Source organism: Astyanax mexicanus, chromosome 4, assembly GCF_023375975.1.
Source record: "Astyanax mexicanus isolate ESR-SI-001 chromosome 4, AstMex3_surface, whole genome shotgun sequence".
NCBI classification, from domain to species: Eukaryota; Metazoa; Chordata; class Actinopteri; order Characiformes; family Acestrorhamphidae; genus Astyanax; species Astyanax mexicanus.
The window spans coordinates 57,258,137-57,282,707 of record NC_064411.1 but is presented as its reverse complement, the minus strand read 5'-3'; the positions used below and the strand labels follow the sequence as shown (position 1 = coordinate 57,282,707).

General features: G+C 36.8%; 1 protein-coding gene and 1 long non-coding RNA gene across 3 annotated transcripts; one reads left to right on the top strand and one right to left on the bottom strand.

Annotated features, from left to right (window-relative positions):
• Window positions 1–56: 56 nt before the first annotated feature.
• Window positions 57–14,443, top strand: thpo (thrombopoietin). 2 transcript variants are annotated; one of them, XM_049478928.1, is made up of 6 exons: window positions 57–145; window positions 2,459–2,589; window positions 4,218–4,304; window positions 5,923–6,087; window positions 11,005–11,022; window positions 13,254–14,443. In XM_049478928.1, exons 1-6 carry the CDS (start codon window positions 133–135, stop codon window positions 13,395–13,397), a joined length of 558 nt encoding a protein of 185 aa, XP_049334885.1. In that variant the 5' UTR covers window positions 57–132; the 3' UTR covers window positions 13,398–14,443. The 2 variants fall into 2 exon arrangements, with proteins under 2 accessions (XP_049334885.1, XP_049334887.1); XM_049478930.1 differs by lacking the exon at window positions 11,005–11,022.
• Window positions 5,987–20,255, bottom strand: LOC125801725 (uncharacterized). Its single transcript, XR_007438900.1, has 3 exons — window positions 19,737–20,255; window positions 19,534–19,601; window positions 5,987–6,075 (listed from the first exon to the last, which is right to left on the bottom strand). It is a non-coding gene; the product is annotated as an uncharacterized LOC125801725 (long non-coding RNA).
• Window positions 20,256–24,571: the final 4,316 nt, after the last annotated feature.

The window sequence follows — 24,571 nt, the reverse complement described above, 5'->3', positions numbered from 1 at the left end:
GAGAGTAAATAAAGTGAAAGTGTGGGACAGTGAGTGGGAGATGAGCTGGATGTTGGATAGCGGAGTGGATAACAGCTCTGTTCCTCAGGCTGCAGTTAGAATGGAGTGGAGCGGGACGTAGTGCTGCAGGGTATGGATTTACACAGTGAGTAAACGTTACTCCGTCTGATTACAGTTATACAGCCTGTCTGTCTACCTACCTGCCTTTCTTCCTCAACTCTACTCCAATAATCAGACTCCTTACAGACCGCACCAACTTTACACCTGTCTGTCTGTATCTGTCTGTCTTACTGTCTGTTTTACACAGTGAGTAAACATTACCCCGTCTGATTACATTTATACAGCCTGTCTGTCTACCTACCTGTCTGTCTTACTGTCTGTTTAGACAGTGGTGTGTGGTCTGTAAGGAGTCTGATTATTAGAGTGAGTTAAGGTAGACAGACAGGCGGTATTACCGTAATCAGACTCCTTACAGACAATACACACCAATTTTACACCTGCCTGTCTGTCTTAGTGTCTGTTTTACTGTCTATTTACCCCTTTATCTGTCTATTTATCTATCTGTCTTACTCTCTATTTACCCCTTTATCTGTCTATTTATCTATCTGTCTTACTCTCTATTTACTCCTTTATCTGTCTATTTATCTATCTGTCTTACTCTCTATTTACCCCTTTATCTGTCTATTTATCTTTCTTACTCTCTATTTACTCCTTTATCTGTCTACCTATCTGTCTTACTCTCTATTTACCCCTTTATCTGTCTTACTCTCTATTTACTCCTTTATCTGTCTATTTATCTATCTGTCTTACTCTCTATTTACCCCTTTATCTGCCTATTTATCTATCTGTCTTACTCTCTATTTACCCCTTTATCTGTCTATTTATCTATCTGTCTTACTCTCTATTTACCCCTTTATCTGCCTATTTATCTATCTGTCTTACTCTCTATTTACCCCTTTATCTGTCTATTTATCTATCTGTCTTACTCTCTATTTACCCCTTTATCTGCCTATTTATCTATCTGTCTTACTCTCTATTTACCCCTTTATCTGTCTATTTATCTATCTGTCTTACTCTCTATTTACCCCTTTATCTGTCTATTTATCTATCTGTCTTACTCTCTATTTACCCCTTTATCTGTCTATTTATCTTTCTTACTCTCTATTTACCACTTTATCTGTCTTACTCTCTATTTACTCCTTTATCTGTCTACCTATCTGTCTTACTCTCTATTTACCCCTTTATCTGTCTTACTCTCTATTTACTCCTTTATCTGTCTACCTATCTGTCTTACTCTCTATTTACTCCTTTATCTGTCTACCTGTCTGTTTTACTGTCTATCTACTGCCTTATCTGTCTGTATATTTATCACTTTAGCTGTCTATTTATACATCTGTCTTACTGTCTATTTACCACTTTATCTGTCTTTTTCTCAATCTTTCTGTCTATATTTAAGTACATTTTACTGTATTCCTTGTATGTCTGTCTCTCCTTATCTGTCTAGCTGTGTCATTTTCTGTCTCTCAATGCATATCTCTGTTTGTCTTTCTTTCTTACTTATCTGTCTATATTTCTCTATATTTGTCTAGTTGGATCATTGTTTGTCTATCTCTGCATATCTATCTGTCTATCTCTCATTCTTATTTATCTCCCTCAATGTCTGTCTCTTTGTCTGACTATCTCTCTGTCAATATGTCAATACATCTTTCTCTCTCTTCATCTATCTTTCTGCTTATCTGTCTGTATATTTCTCATCATATGTCTTTTTTTATATGTCTGTCTGTATCTTTCTGCTTATCTATGTTAGTCTATCTCTCTATTTATCTTTCTATATTTCTCTACATCTGTCTAGCTGTCTCTTGATCTGTCTATCTCTCTGGTAATCTATCTTTTTGTCTATCTCTCTTTCTTTTTTACAGTATATGTCTATATTTCAATACACCTTTCTCTCTATCTCTCTGCTTATCTATCTGACTATGTCTCTTAATCTGTCTGACTATATACCTATCTATTTCTCTGCTTATCTATACGTCTGTCTCTCTATTTTATCTGTCTACATTTCTCTATATCTGTCTCTCTGCTTATCTATCCGTTTATCTATCTCTCAGCTTATTTGTCTCAATATTTCTGTCTATATTTCAATACATCTTTCTTCCTCGTTACCAGTCTATATCTTCTTATATATGTCTGTAACTGTCTCTCTTCTTATCAGTCTATCTTTCTGACTATATATCTCTCTGCTTATCTGTCTGTATGTCTATCTCTCTATCATTCTGTCTTTCTTCTTATATTTTTGTATCTATATATTTTTGTTATCTATATCTGTCTTTCTCCTTATCTGTCTACCTGTCTTTTTGTCTGACTATCTATTTACCTGTCTCTGTACTGACTCTATCTATCTGTGTACTGATCTGTCTGTCTGCGTATTTACCTGACTCTCTGTCTGTGTATGTTCCAGAAGTGCTGCTGGTTGTGCTGAGCATGGTGGGCTCGGACCTGTCCTGTGTTTGGTCCAAACCGCTGGACTTCATTTGTGACCCCGAGGCCAGAAAGGTCATGAACAAGGTCACAGAGCTGGAACAGGACTTGGTAAGGTCATCAGTGATATGGGTAATTGTGACTTCTGTGATTTCCGATCCCAAAAAGTGCTAGGTTTTATGGCTAAAGACACATAGAGGCACATCTAGCAGAACATCAACAACCTCTGGAATATAATCAAGAGGAAGATGGATGATCACAAACCATCAAACCACCAAACTGAACTGCTTGAATTATTACACCAGGAGTAAAGCAGCATAAAGTTATCCAAAAGCAGTGTGTAAGACTGGTGGAGGAGAACATGATGCCAAGATGCATGAAAAAAAAACTGTGATTAAAAACCATCAGGGTTATTCCACCAAATATTGATTATTTCTGAACTCTTAAAACTTTATAAATATGAACTTGTTTTCTTTGCATTATTTGAGGCCTGAAAGCTCTGCATCTTTTTTTTTATTGTTTGGTTTTTTTAATGTTTTGTGAGAGCTGTTTTGTGAGAGGTGCCCAATGCACTGGAGATACAGTAGTACTACTAGAGCTTAGAGTAGTGATAGAGTAGTACTACCATCATACATCTATATAACATACAGTACTGTGCATGTTACAGTTACAATAAGCGCCTAAGCACATCACACTAATTCATTTATCTCAGCAATACAAGTGTTTTTACCTGAGAAAGCACCACATATGAGATGCAAATAAACAAATACAGTAAAAACTAACAACAATCATTTCTTATTTTTAGGTAAGTATGTTTTATCCTGTGAGCCAAGCTGAAGAACAAAGTGTAGAGATTCCAGATTTCTCCTGTATGCTCCTCACATTTTCAGTTCCATCAGCAGCTCACCTGATTTAACATCAGTAAGCTCTTTTAAAGCTCTATTAACTCTATTAAACTCAGATGAGGAGGTTAGAGAGATTAGGAGATTTTGTTTTATGGAAAACAGGGCTGTAAGAGCTGCTCTGCTTTTTGTAAAATTGCTGTTTGTATTTATTGTAATGCTCTAATGTGTTTTACTGAGCTAATAAACACTTACTGCACAGATAGGAAGCTTTTTCTTTACTGAAATTCCCACAGATGCCTAAAAACATTTGCACAGTACTGTTTGAGGTTCACATTTTGATCTGAATCACTGAAATAAAGTAACTTTTTAATGATATTCTAATTCTAATTTAAGATGCACTAGTATATATACACTAGTGTATATATATATATATATATGTACTCATAAATATTGAAGTATTTATTTATGTACTTCAGTTTGTTTATTATTGTATATGTATATGAGGTTCTGAGAGCGTGTGTTATTCAGAAAGCGTTGCTCTGGCTTTACTGTTGGCGCTGTTTGTATAAGCAGCGCTCGGTCTCTGAGGATTCACTCCTTGCAGGAATGGGAGGCGAGAGTTAAAGTATAAAGCGATTTCTTGTTAAATTCGGCTGAGCCTCGCCGGCGTGTCAGTCCTCTTCTTCCTCATGTTAAAGCTCCTCTTCCTCCCTCCCAGATTATTCTCCTGTCAGTGTCAGTCAGAGCGTCCGATTCATCTCCTCGACAGCCTTATCTACCTGGGCTTCGCTGTGTAGCTTGTCTGACTCTTCACCATCTGACGACCTCTTTATCTCTTCTCTCGCTGTGTGTGTGTGTGTGTGTGTGTGTGTGTTTTATTCTCCGTTCTGACAGGTGGACTGCAGCGCTGCAGCCTCCCTCCCTAACTCCATCAGATTACCCTGCATTAAAGTCCACATGGCAACCTGGAGAACCAAATCCGTGAGTTCGTACAGCAGTTCATTCAGCTGGGGCTGCACGATATTGTACAAAATTTACATTGCAAATGTCCTTTTTCGACAAATTATATGGCAATATTAAAAAATGCAGGGCCCATGACGTCACCAGCCCCGCCCCCACCCGTGCACCGTCTCGCGAGTCAGCGCAGAGCTCTCAAAACCCGAGAAAAACAGCAAAACAACAGTGATCGGCCCTTTAATCAGGAATTTAAATGGCTTTTTAAAAGGTCAATAAGAGAGTTTGTTTGTTTTTCTGGGATTAAAAGTGTGAATTCAGCTGTAACTGGAAATATCTGCAAATACGCAAAACTGTGCTGGACTGAGGTGCACAGCTTTCCACACGAGCTCACGTTTACAAGCACGTGCCCAACCATGTGGATGGTTGTCTCTTAATAAAGTGTTTGAGAGCATCAGTTAAAGTAAAGTAGTGAAGAGGTAGAGTTACAGGTATACAGTGAATAGTGAATATTTGAGTAATGTTCGAATCCAGATTATGAGAAGCAAAACTACTCAACTGAGTAAGGAAAAAATGACTTCAATTTTAAGAATTTTGAAAGTATCCTCAAGTGCAGTCAACACAAAGACCATCAAAAACATTATAATGATGAAACTGGCTCTCATCAAGGCTGACCGAGGAAAGGAAGAGCAAGAGTTTCCACTGTTGTATAGGATAAGTTTATCAGAGTTACCAGCCTCAGAAACTTTAACACCTTTAAGTTATAACATGATTCTGTATTTTATATATTATAAGGGGGAATGGCAATTAATGTCTATTTACCGGTCTATTTTTATACGTAAGACTTATAAAGGATTTAAAGGTGCATTTTAGGCGACACTAGTAAGGAATAGGAGTGTCTCCCATGTTTTTCTTCTATTTCAGCAGGTCTTGTCGCGGGGGGTGTCTAAGTAAACAAAACTGTAATTTTTTAAAAATATTTTCTTTTAAAATCAATCGAGAGCTGGATGTTAATCTACACAAATTTATCTCCTGATAACTGTTTATTTGGGTGAGTAAAGCGCTTCCATTTATTTACAGTAAGCAATTATTTTAAATGCGCTTTATATCTTAATAGTGTGAAAAATACGGTAAGGACTTGCAGTGTCATTTAAGGCAACTAAATCAAACAAGTCATGTTGCAATGTTTTGAAATATTTGACAGAGGAAGTAGATACACAGCGCTGTCTCTGTGTCTGTGTGAGTGACAGGCTGCTGCTGCCTGAGAAGAAGCACGAGAAGTAAACACGAGGTAACTGCATGGCCTACATCCACATGGTTGGGCACGTGCTCGTAAACATTTAAATGCCTGATTAAAGGGCCGATTACTGTTGTTTTGCGGTTTTCCTCTGGTTTTGAGAGCTCGGCGCTGACCCGCGAGACAGCGCACGGGTGGGGGCGGGGCTGGTAACGTCATGGGCACTGCATTGTTTAATATTGAGATATATAACGTTGAAAAAAAAAAACATTTGCAATGTAATTTTTTTTCCAAATCGTGCAGCTCTAGTTTTTTGTATTGATACTGTCCCAACACTTCTGATTTCCCCTTCACCCACCACTCACCTTACTGTACTGTATCTGCTCAGCCTGTATGTGTGTGTTCCAGGTCCCGCAGCGCCGGGCAGAAGTCCTGCTTTCTCTGGGTTCTCTGCTGCAGGATGTCCGGCGGGCCCGGGATCAGAGCCAGTTGGGCTGTGGGCTGAACCTGCTGGAGCGTTTGGACCGCAGCATCAATAACTACCTGCTCGTGCTCACACACCTACACAAGCAGGTAACAGAAAACACACCACTATTACACTGCTGAACATACAGATCTACACCAATCAGACTTACAGCAATATAATTACAACCACTGGCAGCTCAAATCAACAGTACCAATGTTATATATAGTAAATTACAGGTAGATACTCTTTCATTGATCACTGACTCTGCTTAAACTGATACCACACAAAAAAAGATATGTTTGCATGGTTTAATTGAACACAACATGTTAATATTCACAATGAGGGGAAAGTATGTGAATCTTTGGGTTTAATAACTGGTTGATCCTCCTTTAGCAGCAAAAACCTCAACCAATGGTTTCCTGTAGCTGCAGATCAGACCTGCAGAACGGTCAGGAGGAATTCTGGATCATTCCTCTTCACTAAACTGTTTCAGTTCAGCTATAATATTATGGGATATCTGGTGTGAATCTCTCTCTTGAGGTCATGATGCTGCAGCATCTCAGTTGGGTTCAGGAGGTCAGGACTCTCCAGAAGGAGTATTTATTTATCTTCTTCTGTTGAAGTCGTTCAGTTGTTGATTTATTTCTATGTTTTGGGTCGTTGTTCTGTTGCATCATCCATCCTCTGTTGAGCTTCAGTTGGAGACAGATGGTCTTAAGTTTTCCTGTAAAATGTAAACTTGTTAAACTTGGGAATTCATTTTTACGTTGATGACGGCAAAATCCATCCAGACCCTGAGACAGCAAAGCAAAGCAGCCCCAAACCATGATGCCCCCTCCACCATGTTTCACAGTTTGGATGAGGTTTTGATGATGGTGTGCTGTGCGTTGTGTGTTTTCCTTGCAAACAACTCAATTTTGGTTTTATCTGTCCACAGTATATTTAGCCAGTAGTGCTGTAGTGGAACATCCAGGTGCTCTTTTGCAAACTTCAAACGTGCAGAATTTGTGTTTTTTTTTCCCTCTGCGGTTGTTACGCCCTCGCTATGTTTTCCTGTGTTTTCCCCGTTTCCTAGTGTGTTTCTCTTGTACTTTTCCATCACGTGTGTGTAATTTGTAGCTCCGCCCCTCGTTACATGTTTCCCCAGGTGTTCAGTGTTTCATGTTACTATAAATAGCCCTCCTCTGCCACCTTGTCCTCCGTCGGTCTTTGCACCTTCCTCTGTCGTTTGTCTCGCCACGTTTGCTATTGTTTACTACGTCACGTTATTGCTCTTTCTATGTTCTTGAATTTACACGCTATTGTTTATTTCTAGTCACGTTTATTTCCTGTTTGTTTCTTTGTTTATTTTGTATATATTTACGTATTTATCCGTTGTAAATATTCCCTAACCTTGTTTTGTACTTATCTGTTTAGTTTAGCTCTTTGTTTGTTTTCCCTGTTTGTTTATGTATATATATTTATTCGTTATTCCCCTGTTTGTTTATTTGTTTACTTATTATTTATTAAAGTCTTGTTCTTACCCGCATTTAAATCCGCCTCCCGTCTCATCCCCGCGTTACAGCGGTGTCCTCCAATAAACTCTATTTTTGTTTAATATTTTCCTATATTTTTGATTTGTCAACAAAAATGTTAGCATGTGAGATTTCTGTATTCAGTCTTAAGCTGACACTCTAGGATTCTTCCTCACCTCATTGATCATTCTGCGCTGTGCTCTTACAGTCATCTTTACAGGACTTACAGCCTAGGGAGAGTAGCAGCAACAGTGCTGAACTTTCTCCATTTGTAGAGTGTCTGTCTCACCGTGGACACATGAACATCAAGGCTTTTAGAGATACTTTTAGAGTAACCCTTTCCAGCTTCATGTTTCAAGTCAACAATTCTTGAACGTAGGTCTTCTGAGAGCTTGATCTTTTGTGCGAGGTATGATTCACACTAAGCAATACTTCTTAAGAACAGCAAACTCAAAACTGATGTGTGTTTTATAGGGCAGGGCAGCTTTAAGCAACACATCCAATCACATCTCATCACATCCTGCCTCCAATTAGCTCTTAGAAAAGTCATTAGCCGAGGGGTTCACATACTTTTTTCACCCACACTGTGAATGTTAACATGTTGTGTTCAATAAAACCATGCAAACATTTAGGTTATTTTGTGGTATTAGTTTAAGCAGACTAATGTTGTGCCTTAGAGGAAGATCAGAACACATTTAATCACCAATTTATGCAGAAATCCAAGTAATCCCAAAGGGTTAACATAGTTTTTCTAGCAAATGTATATTTATTTGGGTTTATTCTAATGCTGGAATAATTTGGTCTATGCTGGTGTAACTTGTCTGGCGTTGATGCGATGCTTGTTGGCCAGCTTGCCAACATTCAAAACACAACATATGCTGATTTTCTTGCACTTGTCCAATATTGCAATATTGCAAATAGGCTATGTTGGCAGAGGATGCAGTAGAAGGACGTTGGCTTTGTGCAAACAAAGGATAAGTCGGGCCAGAGCGCAGACGGGTCAATACTCTAACGCATCCTATAATGCTGACACCACAGCTCCTGTCACATCATATACAGAGTTTGCATCAGACGTGCAGGCTGCTGTAGAACAGCTATATAAAAATCAATACTTCTATTTTGTGTATATAAATAAAAAATAAATAAACGCACCCGAGATGTGCAAAACTGAGCATGTAGTTCTATCTCAGGCAGATACCTAAATGATTACAGGGGTAATGCAAAAAAAAAATAGGACAGTTTTTCCAGTAGCACCTGAAGCAGATACCTGGCCAAAAATTACCATGCTAGATATCTGACCCAGTCCTCGACTGGGAGTCAGGAGCAGCGGCTACATACAGCCAATGGGTCCAAAATGCAAAACTGCTTGACCAGAGCCGTTTATGGAGAGTCTGAACTGACTTCTGTCCCCCTGTTACATCATAAAAATACTGTTAAACTCTACAGAGAGGACCTGCGAGTGAGTCCTCTATAAATGGTGGTAAATGGAGCTAAAAGACAAAATCTTTAATAAAGTACTTTAGAAAGTAGAATAATGTATTTTATTAAAAAAAAGCAAATCAAGCATGCCTGTGTATTTCAGTTTATCTACAGAAAATAGAAAAATATTTTACACTGTAAAGCACTAGCACTTCTCATACTGTAAGCTGATTGGTTGGCAAACTGATGCTCGAGATACAGATAGAGCATGTTTAAAAGGCGGATAACTGGAGTTCAAAACAATACAAATGTGATTATGTCTGTGGTGCTGAAACATTAAATATAGTTTTGTATTGAGGACATAAATACATATTTCAGTATAGAACTGATCAGATGATAAACTCTGATTTTTTACTCAGTTGCTTCATATCAATCTGTTCATGTTGGACTCACTTTAAGTGCGTATTCTCCTCTATAGAGATTCTCTGGCACGGCATTGCTACTTCTCACGTGCATTTAATTTTAGCGTGTTCTCGTTCCAAAACGGGTTTCTGTAGAGCAGCCAGGTGAGTCTTATCAACTTATCGTACAATATATGAACACAACCCTAATAATTTGACTTATCGAGGAAGACACATTGATATCAATACGCTTGTATGTCAACAGGTTTTATTTTATACTATATTGGCTTGCCATGATAATTATAATCATTATAATTCCACTATTTTTGCTGACCCTATTATTGGCCATAGTGCTTTTCTAAGGTGAAAAGCCATAAATGTGGACATTGTTTAAAAACAGCTGTTCAATTGTATTTGTTTCATTGTTTTTTTTAGGATATATATTTTAAAAAATGTGTAATTCATTTAAAATATCTAAATATTCCTAAGCATTACTACACAAATTGATATGTATCATTATGCTATTAAATTATCATTATTTTACAGCCATAAAACTTATGTCTTAAAGGAGAACTCTGGTGTAAAATGTGCTTTTGTTGAAGTAAAACATGATAAAAGTTCTTATCTTTGATGAATAGCACACCTCCGCTCTCCCACAGCGTTCAGAGATCCAGAAATTTTAACAGTTTATCCAACAAACACCCTTCAGACTGGGAGATACGGGGCATAATTTACCCTGATAAATCACTTTTTACACCGTTATCCAGCTCAAAGTAGCTCCACACCTCCTTACTAGAATCCGGAGAGCCCTGACATATAAAACGAGGCATTAATAACTTTAATAACTAGATTTATTGGGGCAAATTATGTCCTGTGTCACCCAGTCTGAAGGGTGTTTTGATAAACTGTTAAAATTACTGAATTTTGGAACGCTGTGGGAGAACGGTGTCATATCCTGGTCTTGTCTCTGTGTTATTCCCACGTGACCTGTGCTCTTTTGTGTCTCCTGTCAGTAGATTTCCACCACGTGTTTCTCATTTGTAGCTCCGCCCCTTCCCCAGGTGTTTCCAATTATAGTGTGTTTCTTGTTTCTTTAAATAGCCCTCCTCTGCCACTTTGTCTCCGTCGGTCTTTGCACCTTCCCCTGTTGTTTTGTCTCTCTGTTGCTTCACCGCGTTTCATAGCCCTAGTCCTTGCTCTGTGTTTACCTCTGTTTATCTCTTGTGTATATTTCTAGTTTCCTATTTATTTCCATTGTTTTCTCCCTTGCCCTGCTTAGTTTAGTTCTCCTTGTCTAGTTTAGTTTCTTGTTTAGCTCCATGTTCCCTAGCTCCCTGTATATAACCTTAGTCATTTGTTTCTCGTTTATTTCTTGTTTTCACGTTTATAGTTTATTTCCCTTGTATATATATTCTCTAGTAAGTTTGTTTGTTATTAGCTCTGTTTAGTTTCTCGTTTGTTAGCCTCCCTTTGTTTATATCATTAGTACTTCTTGTTTGTTTAGTTTATGTTCACTAGTTCCTCTCGTTTGTTTTGGTTTACTTTATTATTACGTGTTCTTTGTTCTTTGTTTATCTTTGTTATTTATATATATATATATATATATTTATTAAATTATTCGTTTCGTCCCTACCTGCACACGTGTCCGCCTCCTCGTCTCCCTGCCTGGGTCATTCCGTGACAAACGGAGGTGAGCTATTCATCAAAGGTAAGAACTTTTTATCATGTTTTACAACAACAAATGTCCATTTTACACCAGAGTTCTCCTCTAACATGACAAAAATCTTGTTTATCGTATATATCGTCCACACAAATATAGTTAGGGTGAAAGGCCCTAAGAAACTGCTGGTTTGACGAACAATCTGGGGAACATTGCATACGACAATCAGTCACCCCTAGTAGTGATACAAGGGACACTAACATAGTGTTATAGCATTTTTCAGCAGGATAACCTAAGAGTGTAGAGCTACAGGATCTACAGGTCCAGCTGTAGCAACATCTGTGAGTAAATGTGTTGTAGGATCCATACAGAACCTGTAGAACCTCCTCCATACCCAACCGTCTCAATCTCATCTTGTATTGAGAATAGAGGCTCCAACTCAATTGTATTTAAACATTTTTACCCCCAATTAACTCTAATAATGAAATAATTCTAATATACAGTATATTATCAGTACCAGTCAATGGGCGTGTATACTCTATATATATAAACACGCACATGTTCCACCCCAGTTCAGAGACGGGAATTAGATGGCTTTCGGTTATCCAACGAAATTTCCTGCTTTCTCGGAATCGAAGTTGATTCGCCACGTCATCTTTGGTGACGCTGACCCCGAGTGACCTCCGGCTTCCTTCCCCAGGAAAGAAGGAGATAGAAGTGGCATTTCTGTGATGGAACGGGGGCTTTTCTCTGAGGAGCTGCACTGCCCTGCTCTTCTGATTAAATATACATGCTGCTGCTCCCACTTAGAGCTAAATATGCACTTTGGACACGGAATGCGAAATCTGTCTGGCTTATTTATTCTTATTTCTCCGGAGCCGAGGCCCACGGCTTCAGACTTTTCAGACATTTCTGCTGACTGGAATACACTCAGGTTTCATGACTGGATACAGTACGCGCTCAAAAGCATCTGGACAGATGTTATAATGAGGGCGTACATGGCTGAAACAGGTGTTTAGATACATAAACAGTTTTAATAGAACAGTTCTGGATGCTCGGCAACAGCTGTGTGCATAGAACCACAATGTGGGAATCACAGGGCACTTTTTACGATATGGTATTATCACAATACGATGCCATCGATAATGATGATATCACAATACTGTGATAGAGTGCCGGGCGGTGCGAACAAAAATGTATATCACAGTATTTTTATTTATTTATTGCATGTGTGGGCTTTTATATAGGTTTGTGACTTTGCTGTTAGGAGTACATTTAATATAAAAGGCTTTAAATTAAAGCTTTGATTAGTATTGGGTTTACTTTGTCCTACAAAGTTACAAAATTACACAATATATGAAGAAATCAGACTGCATGATCAGAAAAACTGCTGAAGAATATAAACAATAGGCCTTAAAAAGGGATAATACATGTTTTAAACAGTTCCACAAATACTATAAATGGACATAAAATCCTCAAAATAGAGATATTTATCAAAAAGCTCTAAGTTTTTATATCAATTTACAATATGCTATTTTTAAAGCCATTATTCCCACAATTCCCTTCTTTTTCCAGTTAACAAATAAATTCAGTTCAGTGTGCATTAAAATTATCCCTCAAGCGACAGTATATCGTCACTGTTCTATGAAAAACACTTATTTTCATTTTTGTCGATTTTTAGTTTACTACATTATTTGAACAGACAAACTGTCCCTTACACTGTGCCAACATTTCTTGATGAACGGACCAATAGAAATACTCCAAAACACCCTGAAATAAACTTTTTTTACATTGACTTTCATTTAACGTTTACAAGGTTTTTTTCCTCTCCTGTGAAGTTGCTGTTTTGGAGAAGTGTTTTTCATTGGACAGCGACGAGATTTATACGCTCTTGACGTTTTTTTGCACCCCATATCCAGAATTTTAGGAAGTTTTATCACTTCTTATTGAATATTGAATAAAGGATTTTGGGCTCGTCAGGGGGACGAGAGGCATTTTCTCTGAGCTGTGGATCAATTGCATAGATCCATTTGTCATTTGTCTTTTCTGAGTAAATAATTGCTGTTTGCTGTTGTTTTTCTATTGTACTCGGATAAAAACTCTCATACGGTGTGGAACAGCAGCAGGAGCTCCTCAGGCATACTTACTAGAGTCGCATAATGTTCCTTATGCATGAAAATAGTGCACCTTATAATATGTAAATTGTGGGTTTATAGTGCAGTTTTTTTTATCCCAGATGATCCCGTTAACTCATCTGTCGATGTTTCTGCCTCATCCAGGAGCAGGAGGAGTCAGAGGGCACCGAGGCACCAGCCTGTTTGGGGCAGGACTCTCAGGATTTGGGTCTGGTTCTGAAGCATTTTGGACGCTTGATCTCCGGGAAGCTGGAATGGCTGGTTTTAGACATGGCGCAGGCGTGCTAAAGACTAATGATCACGTCCAACTGTTTCTGTACGTCCACTTCCTCACATTCCGCTTAGCCTGCCTCTGACAGACGGGTCCTTTCTTCACCAGCCTGGAGCCACCTTCCAGAAAATGGAGGGCCAGACACACACACTCACACACACACACACAGGATTCCTCAAGCTGCTGGAGCTTCATGGGAACTGATGGAAACACAGCACCATCTACTGGAGCACAGGAGCACTGCAATCACAGACTGAGTCAGGATGACTCATGAGACTAAAACAGACATGACTCAAAGAGACCAACACCTACCAATCTGTGCTTCACTGGACACTTTATTAGAAACACCCTGCCTTTTATCTCTATACTGCTGGCCACTTTATTAGAAACACCCTGCCTTTTATCTCTATACTGCTGGCCACTTTATTAGAAACACCCTGCCTTTATCTCTATACTGCTGGCCACTTTATTAGAAACACCCTGCCTTTATCTCTATACTGCTGGCCACTTTATTAGAAACACCCTGCCTTTATCTCTATACTGCTGGCCACTTTATTAGAAACACCCTGCCTTTATCTCTATACTGCTGGCCACTTTATTAGAAACACTCTGCCTTTTATCTCTATACTGCTGGCCACTTTATTAGAAACACTTTGCTTTTTATCTATATACTGCTGGCCACTTTATCAGAAACACTCTGCCTTTTATCTCTATACTGCTGGCCACTTTATTAGAAACACTCTGCCTTTTATCTCTATACTGCTGGCCACTTTATTAGAAACACTTTGCTTTTTATCTATATACTGCTGGCCACTTTATTAGAAACACTTTGCTTTTTATCTATATACTGCTGGCCACTTTATCAGAAACACTCTGCCTTTTATCTCTATACTGCTGGCCACTTTATTAGAAACACTCTGCCTTTCATCTCTATACTGCTGGCCACTTTATCGAAAACACCCTGCCTTTATCTCTATACTGCTGGCCACTTTATTAGAAACACTCTGCCTTTTATCTCTATACTGCTGGCCACTTTATTAGAAACACTTTGCTTTTCTGTGAGTTCTGCTTTGCTTTTTACTTTATATACAGACGACTGTCGTTTAACTACAAAAAATCAATATGTTATTAAATATTCGGATGATACTGTTTTGCTTACTTTAGTAACCGACTCAGATGGCTCTGACCTGCACCAACAAGGGGTTAATAAAATTGCTATATGGAGCAAAAACAACGCTCTGGAAATAAACACAAAAAAAACAGAAGAAATTGTGTTTAGTTTAAAATCTTTAATTATAAACCCCACCATTGTTAATAATGAAATAATCAAACAGGTGCAGTCATATAAATATCTTGGTGTAATGATTGATGCCACCTTATCATGGAAGCAGCATATGGACTATATTTGTAAAAAAACTAAACAAAGAATTTATTTTCTTCGTCGTCTCCGATCCTTTGGAGCTACTCGGCAGATACTCCTACTGTTCTATACTGCTGTTATTTTGAGTGTTCTGCAGTACTGTAATGCTGTGTGGTACAATTGCTTGTCCTTATCTGAAAAGTCTGGACTGAAACGCTTGATCAAAGTTTGCTCAAAAATTGTGGGTCAGCGTTTAGAAGGTCTGTATGAGACCGCTTATCATAACAACACAATGCGGTTAGCTAAAAACATTCTTTCTGATGCTAATCATGTTCTGAACAGCGAATATGTACTTCTCCCATCGGGACGACGATACAGTGTTCCGCGGTTTAATAAAGTCAGACTGAAGCACTCTTTCGTGCACCAGTCAATCCTTAAATTGAACCGGGAGCCTAATCTATAATCATACAAGATCTTTATGAAGCGAGATGATGCGAGCGAACTATGTATTTAATGTACCCCCCCCCCCCTTTTTTTTTTCCTTTTATAATGGTTGTTTGTGCCCTTATATGTTGTGTTGTTAATGTATGATGTTGTAACGGAGCTACTGTTTTTATGCAAAACAAATTTCAGATCATGGATCTGACAATAAAGTATTATCTAATCTATCTAATCTAATCTAATATCTCTATACTGCTGGCCACTTTATCGAAAACACCCTGCCTTTATCTCTATACTGCTGGCCACTTTATTAGAAACACTCTGCCTTTTATCTCTATACTGCTGGCCACTTTATTAGAAACACTTTGCTTTTTATCTCTATACTGCTGGCCACTTTATTAGAAACACTATGTTTTTTATCTATATACTGCTGGCCACTTTATCAGAAACACTCTGCCTTTTATCTCTATACTGCTGGCCACTTTATTAGAAACACTCTGCCTTTTATCTCTATACTGCTGGCCACTTTATCGAAAACACCCTGCCTTTATCTCTATACTGCTGGCCACTTTATTAGAAACACTCTGCCTTTATCTCTATACTGCTGGCCACTTTATCGAAAACACCCTGCCTTTATCTCTATACTGCTGGCCACTTTATTAGAAACACTCTGCCTTTTATCTCTATACTGCTGGCCACTTTATCGAAAACACCCTGCCTTTATCTCTATACTGCTGGCCACTTTATTAGAAACACTCTGCCTTTTATCTCTATACTGCTGGCCACTTTATCGAAAACACCCTGCCTTTATCTCTATACTGCTGGCCACTTTATTAGAAACACTCTGCCTTTTATCTCTATACTGCTGGCCACTTTATTAGAAACACCCTGCCTTTTATCTCTATACTGCTGGCCACTTTATTAGAAACACCCTGCCTTTTATCTCTATACTGCTGGCCACTTTATTAGAAACACCCTGCCTTTATCTCTATACTGCTGGCCACTTTATTAGAAACACTCTGCCTTTTATCTCTATACTGCTGGCCACTTTATCGAAAACACCCTGCCTTTATCTCTATACTGCTGGCCACTTTATTAGAAACACCTTCCCTACTTTCTGCTTCCTCACTGGCCACTTTATTAGAAACACCTATGCACCACCACATGTTTCTTTTCACTGGCCACTTTATTAGAAACACCCCTGCGCCACCTTGTGCTCTTTCTTACTGGCCACTTTATTAGAAACACCTACGTTCTGTTTCCTCACTGGATGCCACTTTATTAGAAACACCTATATACCACCTTTTGCTCTCTCACTGGCCACTTTATTAGAAACACCATCCTTACATTTTGCTTCCTAACTGGCGGCCACTTTATTAGAAACACCTGCGTTTTGCTTCCTTACAGGGCCACTTTATTGAAAACACCTTTCAACTTGTACCTCCAGTCACTGGTGGCCACTTTATTAGAAACACCTACCCCGACTTGCGCTTCTTCTCACTGGCCACTTTATTAGAAACACCTACCCCGACTTGCGCTTCTTCTCACTGGCCACTTTATTAGAAACACCCAATCTACATTCTGCTCTCTCACTGGCCACTTTATTAGAAACATCTCTGCACCACCTTGTGCTCTTTCTTACCGGCCACTTTATTAGAAACACTTCCCTACTTTGTGCTTCCAGTCACTGGTGGCCACTTTAGTAGAAACATCTACCCTATGTTCTGTTTCCTCACTGGCCACTTTATTAGAAACACCTACATTCCTAATTTCTGATGATGTTCTCTCAGTTCTGGATCTGCATGTTATTTGTGAGTGTTCTTTGCTGTGTGGTTGAGGATGGCTGCAATGTCAGACAGCTGGAGTGTGTGTGTGTGTGTGTGTGTGTGTGTGGTGTGTGTGTGTGTGTGCCAAATTTGTTGGCTTCAATCTGGAGACTTTAATGGGAGTTTCAATGTCAAGCGAGTGAGCTGAGCACACATCAGTAGATAAGGAGATGTTTGCTGAACTGCTTTAAGCTTAAAACTCTTCAATATCCAGGATTACCTGCTACAGGTGTGCTGATAGAGGAGCTCCACCACTATGTTCTACTTTAAACATCTACTTTAACATTTATTAACATTTATTTTATTTTATTATTTTATATTTATTAAGTAAATATTGTATTTCCTTTACTTATGCCATGATTTTTTTTGGAATGAGTGTGAAGCCTTTATAAAGTGACACTAAAATAAGAAGTATATTATTAAATAAATTATTACTGCCTTGTTTAAATAGCAACAGAGCTTCTGAATATATCTACACTGATTGGTGTAGTGATCTGGAAATGAGGTGTGATCAGGTAAATTTCTGGAGTTTTGCTCTGTATCTGCAACAGAAAACACAAGAGCGCCACTGACCGATTAAAACCCCGACAACAGTCAGACGTCTATTCCTATCACACATGGACACATATGGACGCACCGCAGTGCACAAATCCAACTTTTAAATCAACAATAAACAGAATAGTAAATAGTAAATAAAATAAGCTGCTGGAGCTCCTTCACAGCGTCAACCAGCAGCTCATTGATTTATTTCATGTTACGCCTAAATTAACCACGCCCATGATTAATTAAAATAATTATTACATGTCTTTTGCAGTGGTGGGAATCTCTCAGTGTCTGGCGATTCGATTCAGAAACGATTTTTCAATTCAGATATGTTTTTCGAATCCGGAAAAAAATTTCAATTTAAATGGTGTATAAATTTTGTTTAAATTATGTGATTGGAAAGATGAAATGACAATTTTTAGAACATTTATGTTAAACACTAATTTTAGGTTCCTTACTGTATCAAATCTTTTTGCAACATCTCATATTAATTTTTTTGTAAATCTTTATAATGTAACCTTAAAAATGAAACACAGACGTCACAGTCTTTTTAACTATACTGCATCCTGGCTACATTTTCAAAACTTTAACCTTAAATATTAAACATATGACTGGGTCTATGAGTGCAATTTTATCTACATTAATCCGAGCTTTTCCCACTTTGTGGTAGAAGTTGTGGTACTTCTTTATCGCTAAACCAGACAAAAAACAAACAAAAAGAGACATTTGGTTGAAGGTTTAAAAAGTGAGTCTACCACCAAACAAATCCTAATGTTAGAGGAAACACTCCAATATGATTTTGCATGAGACATATTATGCTAAACTCACTTTGTGCATGCCTTTCTATGTCCACCTGGGTCTCTCTGCTGCTATAAAAATTTTAAGCTCCAAAAAATGTATTCATGTTCAGATTCTCTTTAGTAAATCAGTAAGCTAACATGCATATCAAATTCAGAAATTGGACATTTTTTAATTGTCATGGGCTAAAACAAAACAAAAAAATGTATTTTCTATCTCTGGGATTGTTCTGATTTTTCAAGAGGGATTTAAGAATTTTTTAAGATAATTTTAGTTAAAAAAATAAAAGATGTTTTAAGAATCTGCAGAAACCCTGTTATACCTGTCATACATTTTTCTAATAACATTGAAACTTTTATAAAGTGACACTAAGGATAATAAAATTAAAAGTATTTTTATTAAATTTGCTGTTTGTTGTTGTTATTTTTTGTTATTATGGTTGCATAGTACAAAGCTTAAAACTTAAAAACTACCCAAGACACCAGAACAACCATAAAACAATGAAAATAGCATTTTTTAAGCTTTTTCGCTTGGTATGAAAATGAACTGTGTAATTGGGGGTAAAAAACACTCACTTAAAACTGTAATTCTGATTAAAAAAAATAGAAACAAAATATTAAGATAAAGATAATAACACAGAAACCTTTTCTTTTATTATTTGTATACAGTCAATATATAAGGCAAATAAATGTTAAGTGTTCCTATAGTTATACGGGGGGTATAGTCTCTCCGTATGCTATAAAGATATATCAGCATGTGTAATATCAGATATCTGATATTATATATTTTTTCTGATATCTTATTACGAAGCAACTTGAAAGCTACCTGAGACCCCAGAACAACCATTAAACAATTAGAATAACATTTTTTAAGCTTGTCACTTGTTGAAAATGAACTATGTAACAGGGGTAAAAAAATCACTAAAAACTGTGATTGTGACTGTCATAGAACTATTAAGAAAATTATAAGATAAAATTATATGAAAATAATAATAAACAGAATTAAGATAAAAAATTATATATAAATATATAAGTAATAAAACTGCAGGCTGAATTCATGCCTCATTTGTTAACATGGCTGCAAGTTTAGGACTTTAGTGTCAGCTCTAAATTCCTAAATTGCTCATAGATTTTTTTTTAAGTTTTTTTTAGAAGATTTTGAGTGAGTGAGATGAGTGTGTGATACCTGTACTAGACTGCTGCCCTGTCCATGAGCTATTCCTGCCCTGCAACCAGTGATTCTGGATTGATGACCTGGAAAAAACAGATAAGAAAATGGATAAATGGTTATTTTATATATATATATATATATATATATATATATATATATATATATTTATTTTTTATTTTTTTTTTAAATTAAAAATAGTAGTATTAGCTCATCTAGACCTGTTCTGTTTTCTTGCTTTGAGGGTTGCAGTCACAAGGCGGCGCCAAAAACAAAGTTTCAAGGTTTCGAGTTATGACTATTAGGGCTTATTGGGCAACTTTGAAAAAAATAATGTGCATTTATATAAAAAACTTAGGATTTTAAATTCTAAATCATCTCAATTCACAACGCCAAACTTCAAACCAGTAGACAGAAATAATTTACATATATAATTTGCAATTTACAATTACAAGTGTGATAAATTAAGAATGTATCATCTATTTATCTTAGGGATTCACCACGATATATCGGTATCGGACAGTAATTGCTTTTTTTTTGGAAACATCATTAAAATATAATTTCTTAGATTTGGCCGATATTTCAAACTCATATTTAATTACATATTTTTTGTATGTCAATAAAGGATTAAGCGACACCGGCTGCCTCACTTTCAATTCAATTGATTTAAGCTACATGTTAATTAAAAAAAGGTTTAAGAACAGTTTATGTAAGAACCAGTTACCTAAACAAATGTGAATCAAACAAACAAAAAATCTAAATTGTCAGGAGCACCCTTAACTTTTTTGTGTTGTATAAATTTAAAATATAAGGCAAATAAATGTTACATGTGTTTCTTCACTGTTAAAATAGATTTTTTTTATTAATAAAAGATCATAAATCTTTATTATTGCTGCTGCATTTCTAAAAAAGATATATACATGACAGTTTCCATTATCTAGTTAATAGGTTTTTACGTATATACATATCTATTAGGGGTGTGTCATATCGTAAGGAATAATATCACCAACATTTTTGAATATCGTGAACGATATTATACCCTGAAATATCATACCATATCACGCATCCCTAATTATCACATCAGGGTTCTACTTTTTTTTTTTTTTACTGTTTTTATCAAAAGAAAAATTCACACTGTTCTTATTTCCCATTATATATCTACTAGAGACAGATTATATCTGTGCAGTATCATTTATTTTACTTTAATCCTGGATATATGGAGATATTTGGAGTGTATTATTATTAGAATCATGACATTCTGTCAAGCCTTATTGACTTCTGTTACAAATCTGATAAAAATCTTGTATTTGTTAATATCTCGGTTAGGGGTGTGCCATATCATATCGTATACAATAATAAAATTTAATTTTCATTTTGTTGCAGTAGTGTATTCTTGAAATAATTTTTTATTTAGTATTTTGACATATCGCCAAGAGTATAGTCATTACAAAAAAACATAAAATATTGTCATATTATTTATTATTTTAGGGCCATATCGCCCACCTCTAATATGGGATTGCAGGGCTTTTTGACTACTATTTGGTTAATATATTTCTGGCAAAATCACAAAAGTTTTACATGGAAAATGCAGATATGTAGGTTTCTAACATATCTAAAGCCTATAACTTAAAAAAGCTAGCTAGCTAACTAGTCAATGACATTTGTTTACCTTAAATAAAATAAATAAAATAAAAAGTATATTTCAGGAGTTATAAAATATGCTTTATGCTAACTTTACGATTTATTAAAGCGAAATATCTTCAGTTATCTAGCTTTCTTTCCTAGAAAAGCCATAGTTAAGTGCTGTGAAAACTGCGGTATAAAATTAGCAAACTTAGCTGACAGTTTGACCTCAGAACTGAATTCCCGCGCTTTTATATGAACAGCGCGTGACCCCGGCGCGTGACTCTGGGCTCGTGACCCACTGCGCAGATCCGCTGATCTGTAGCTCATATTATGCACCACGTCTTGGCGATTATGATTTATAGATCATTAGATCTGCCGTCTGGATTTAAAATTAGGGATTTTTTATGATTTTTTTTTATGTAAAAGGCACAATAATATCTGACTGTAAATAAAATGTATGTAAATACAAAAATAAATATAAAAATGTAAAAAAAAAAAAAAGATAACTAAAATGCTCATATGGCCTCCATCATTTCTATAAACTAATAAACATTTCAACACTTTCTTAAAATAAACTAATTTTATCAAATGTTTCAGGTAAAAGACAAAAATGTAGAGATTAAATAATTTTCTAGAGTTTAGATGTTTTTAATTGTTCTATAAGAAGGAAAACCAATACTACTTTTAAATCTTTACTAATAAGTTGTGCAATGGATTCTACTAGTTTTTATATGCAGATCCAAATGTGCAGTATACTGTATATACAGTTTGGTTATTTTAATATAAAGTTAATTATACGTTTTAAAATGTAAAAAAAAAACAGGTTGAACATGATGTATAGATCATTAAATCTGACATCTGGGTTTAAAATGAGGGATTTTTATGATTCTTTGTTAATGTGAAGAGCACAATAATATCTGACTGCTAATAATATTTATGTAATTAAAAAAATAAATATCAAAGATTCGAAAAATGTGGCCTCCATTATTTCTACAACCTACTAAAATTTCGACATCTTCCTAAAATAAACTAATTGTTTTTACCCAAAAATGTACCAAATATTATGGCATAAAAGTATTTTTCTAGAGGTTAGATGTTTTAAATTGTTCTATAGAAAGAAAACCAATACTACTTTTAACTTTTCATCAAACAACATGTATTCTATTGCTTTTTATACAGATCCAAATGTGGCGTATACTGTGAATAGAGTATTGTGATTTTAAAATAAAGTTAATTTTTATATAAACAAGTTTTAAAATGGTAAAAAAAATTTTTTGAGTATACTTCATTTTGTTCTGTGTAATTTCTCATTTCTGGTGTCATTTAATTAATTGTATCCCTGTCATCCATATTTATTCAGTGGGCGTTACTGTTTAGTTTACAATGCAGCTCCAGACTTCACAAATAACTAATTAATATTCTAGAATAAAATTACCTCCAAAGGCTGTGGTATTGAATATAGGACTGGTAACTCTGATAAACTTATTCTGTGCAACAGAGGGAACTCTTGCTCTTGATAAGTGCCAGTTTCATCATAAGGTTTCTGGTGGTCTTTGCGACTGCACTTTGTACTTTCAGTTCTTGACATTTTTCAGACTGCCTGACCCTCATATGTTTTTCTTCATAGTTTGGATGACTTTAGTATTAATCTACAATGCAGAACATTTTAAAATGATGTGAAAACACTGAATTTACAGTGTGTATGAATTCTGTGTGTATTTTGATTCTGCATATTTCTCCTTTCTGGTATAATGATTAATGATTATATTCTATGTTGTTATACGTTACATAACTTTTTGAAAAAAAAATGTAATACTTAGTAACTTATTAATATTTCAGGATAAAAATTACCTTCAAAGGCTGTGGTCTCGAATATAGGGCTGGTAACTTTGATGAACCTATTCTGTGCAACAAAGGAAATTCTTGCTCTCTTGTTTTCTTGGGGCAGTCCTGATGAGAGCCAGTTTCATCATCATAATGTTTTTGATGGTCTTTGTGGTGACTGAAATGGAGGATACCTTCAGTTCTTTAACATGTTTTTGTTCATAGTTTGGATGAGTTTAGTATTAATCTATCTACAGTACAGAACATTTCAAAATGATGAAAAATGATGAAAAAACACTGAATTTAAGGTGTGTGTGCCAACTTTTGACTGATTTAGTATCCTGTATGTCCTTTTTTTCTGCATATTTTCTGTATTTTGTTTTCTGATATCAATTAATAATTATATTTTAAGTTCTCAAAGTCAAAGTCAAAGTCAAAGTGGTTTTTATTGTCATTTCAGCTATATAAAGAGTACACAGTGAAACGAAACAACGTTCCTCCAGGGACCATGGTGCACATAAACACAGTGTAGACAGAACAATAGTGCAACAGTACAAAAGTGCAGACAGACAATACAACACCATACAGACAAAGAATAATAAATAACAAGACAGTGTGCAAATTATGCAGTGTGCAAAAAAGACCAGGTGAGGTAGTAATTACCTCTATTACACAGTGTGCAATAGAGTCCAGTGAGGTAGTAGGGTTTTTAGTGCTTTCCATTTTCTGGGGTAAGTGGGGTAAGAGTGTGTGTGTGCATGTACAGAAAAACCATCAGTTCAGTCTTTGCAGTTAAGGAGTCTGATGGCTTGGGGGTAGAAGCTGTTGCAGAATCTGGTCGTGCTGGACCGGATGCTGCGGTACCTTCTTCCCGAAGGCAGGAGGGAGAACAGTTCGTGTGAGGGATGGGTGGGGTCATTCACAATGCTGGTTGCTTTGCGGATGCTGCGGGTGGTGTAAATGTCCGTGATGGAGGGGAGAGAGACGCCGATGATCCTCTCAGCTGTCCTCACAATACGCTGGAGGGTCTTGCGGTCAGAGACGGTGCAGGTCCCAAACCAGGCAGTGATGCAGCTGCTCAGGATGCTCTCAATGGTCCCTCTATAGAAGAGTGTGAGGATGGGTGGAGGGAGACGGGCCTTTCTCAGCTTCCGGAGGAAGTAGAGACGCTGCTGGGCTTTCTTGGCTGTAGAGCTGGTGTTCAGGGTCCAGGTGAGGTTATCTGCTAAGTGGACACCAAGGAACTTGGTGCTCTTAACAATCTCCACAGAGGACCCGTCGATGTTGAGTGGAGAGTGGGTGTGTTGTGCTCTCCTGAAGTCAACAACCATTTCCTTTGTCTTGTCCACATTCAGGTGAAGGTTGTTGACTGTAAACCAGTCTGTCAGTTATACGTTACATAACTTTTTGAACGAAATAATAAAATGAATATATAATAACTTATTATTATTCCAGAATAAAAAAATACTTTCAAACATTGCCAATATTTGTAAGCACCGCCTCCTTTTCAACCCCACGCCCACAACCCCGCCCACGGGCGGAGCCAAATGCGTCACTCCTCGGCTTACAACCTACAAAGCAGTGAGTAATTACTCCAGGCCCCGCC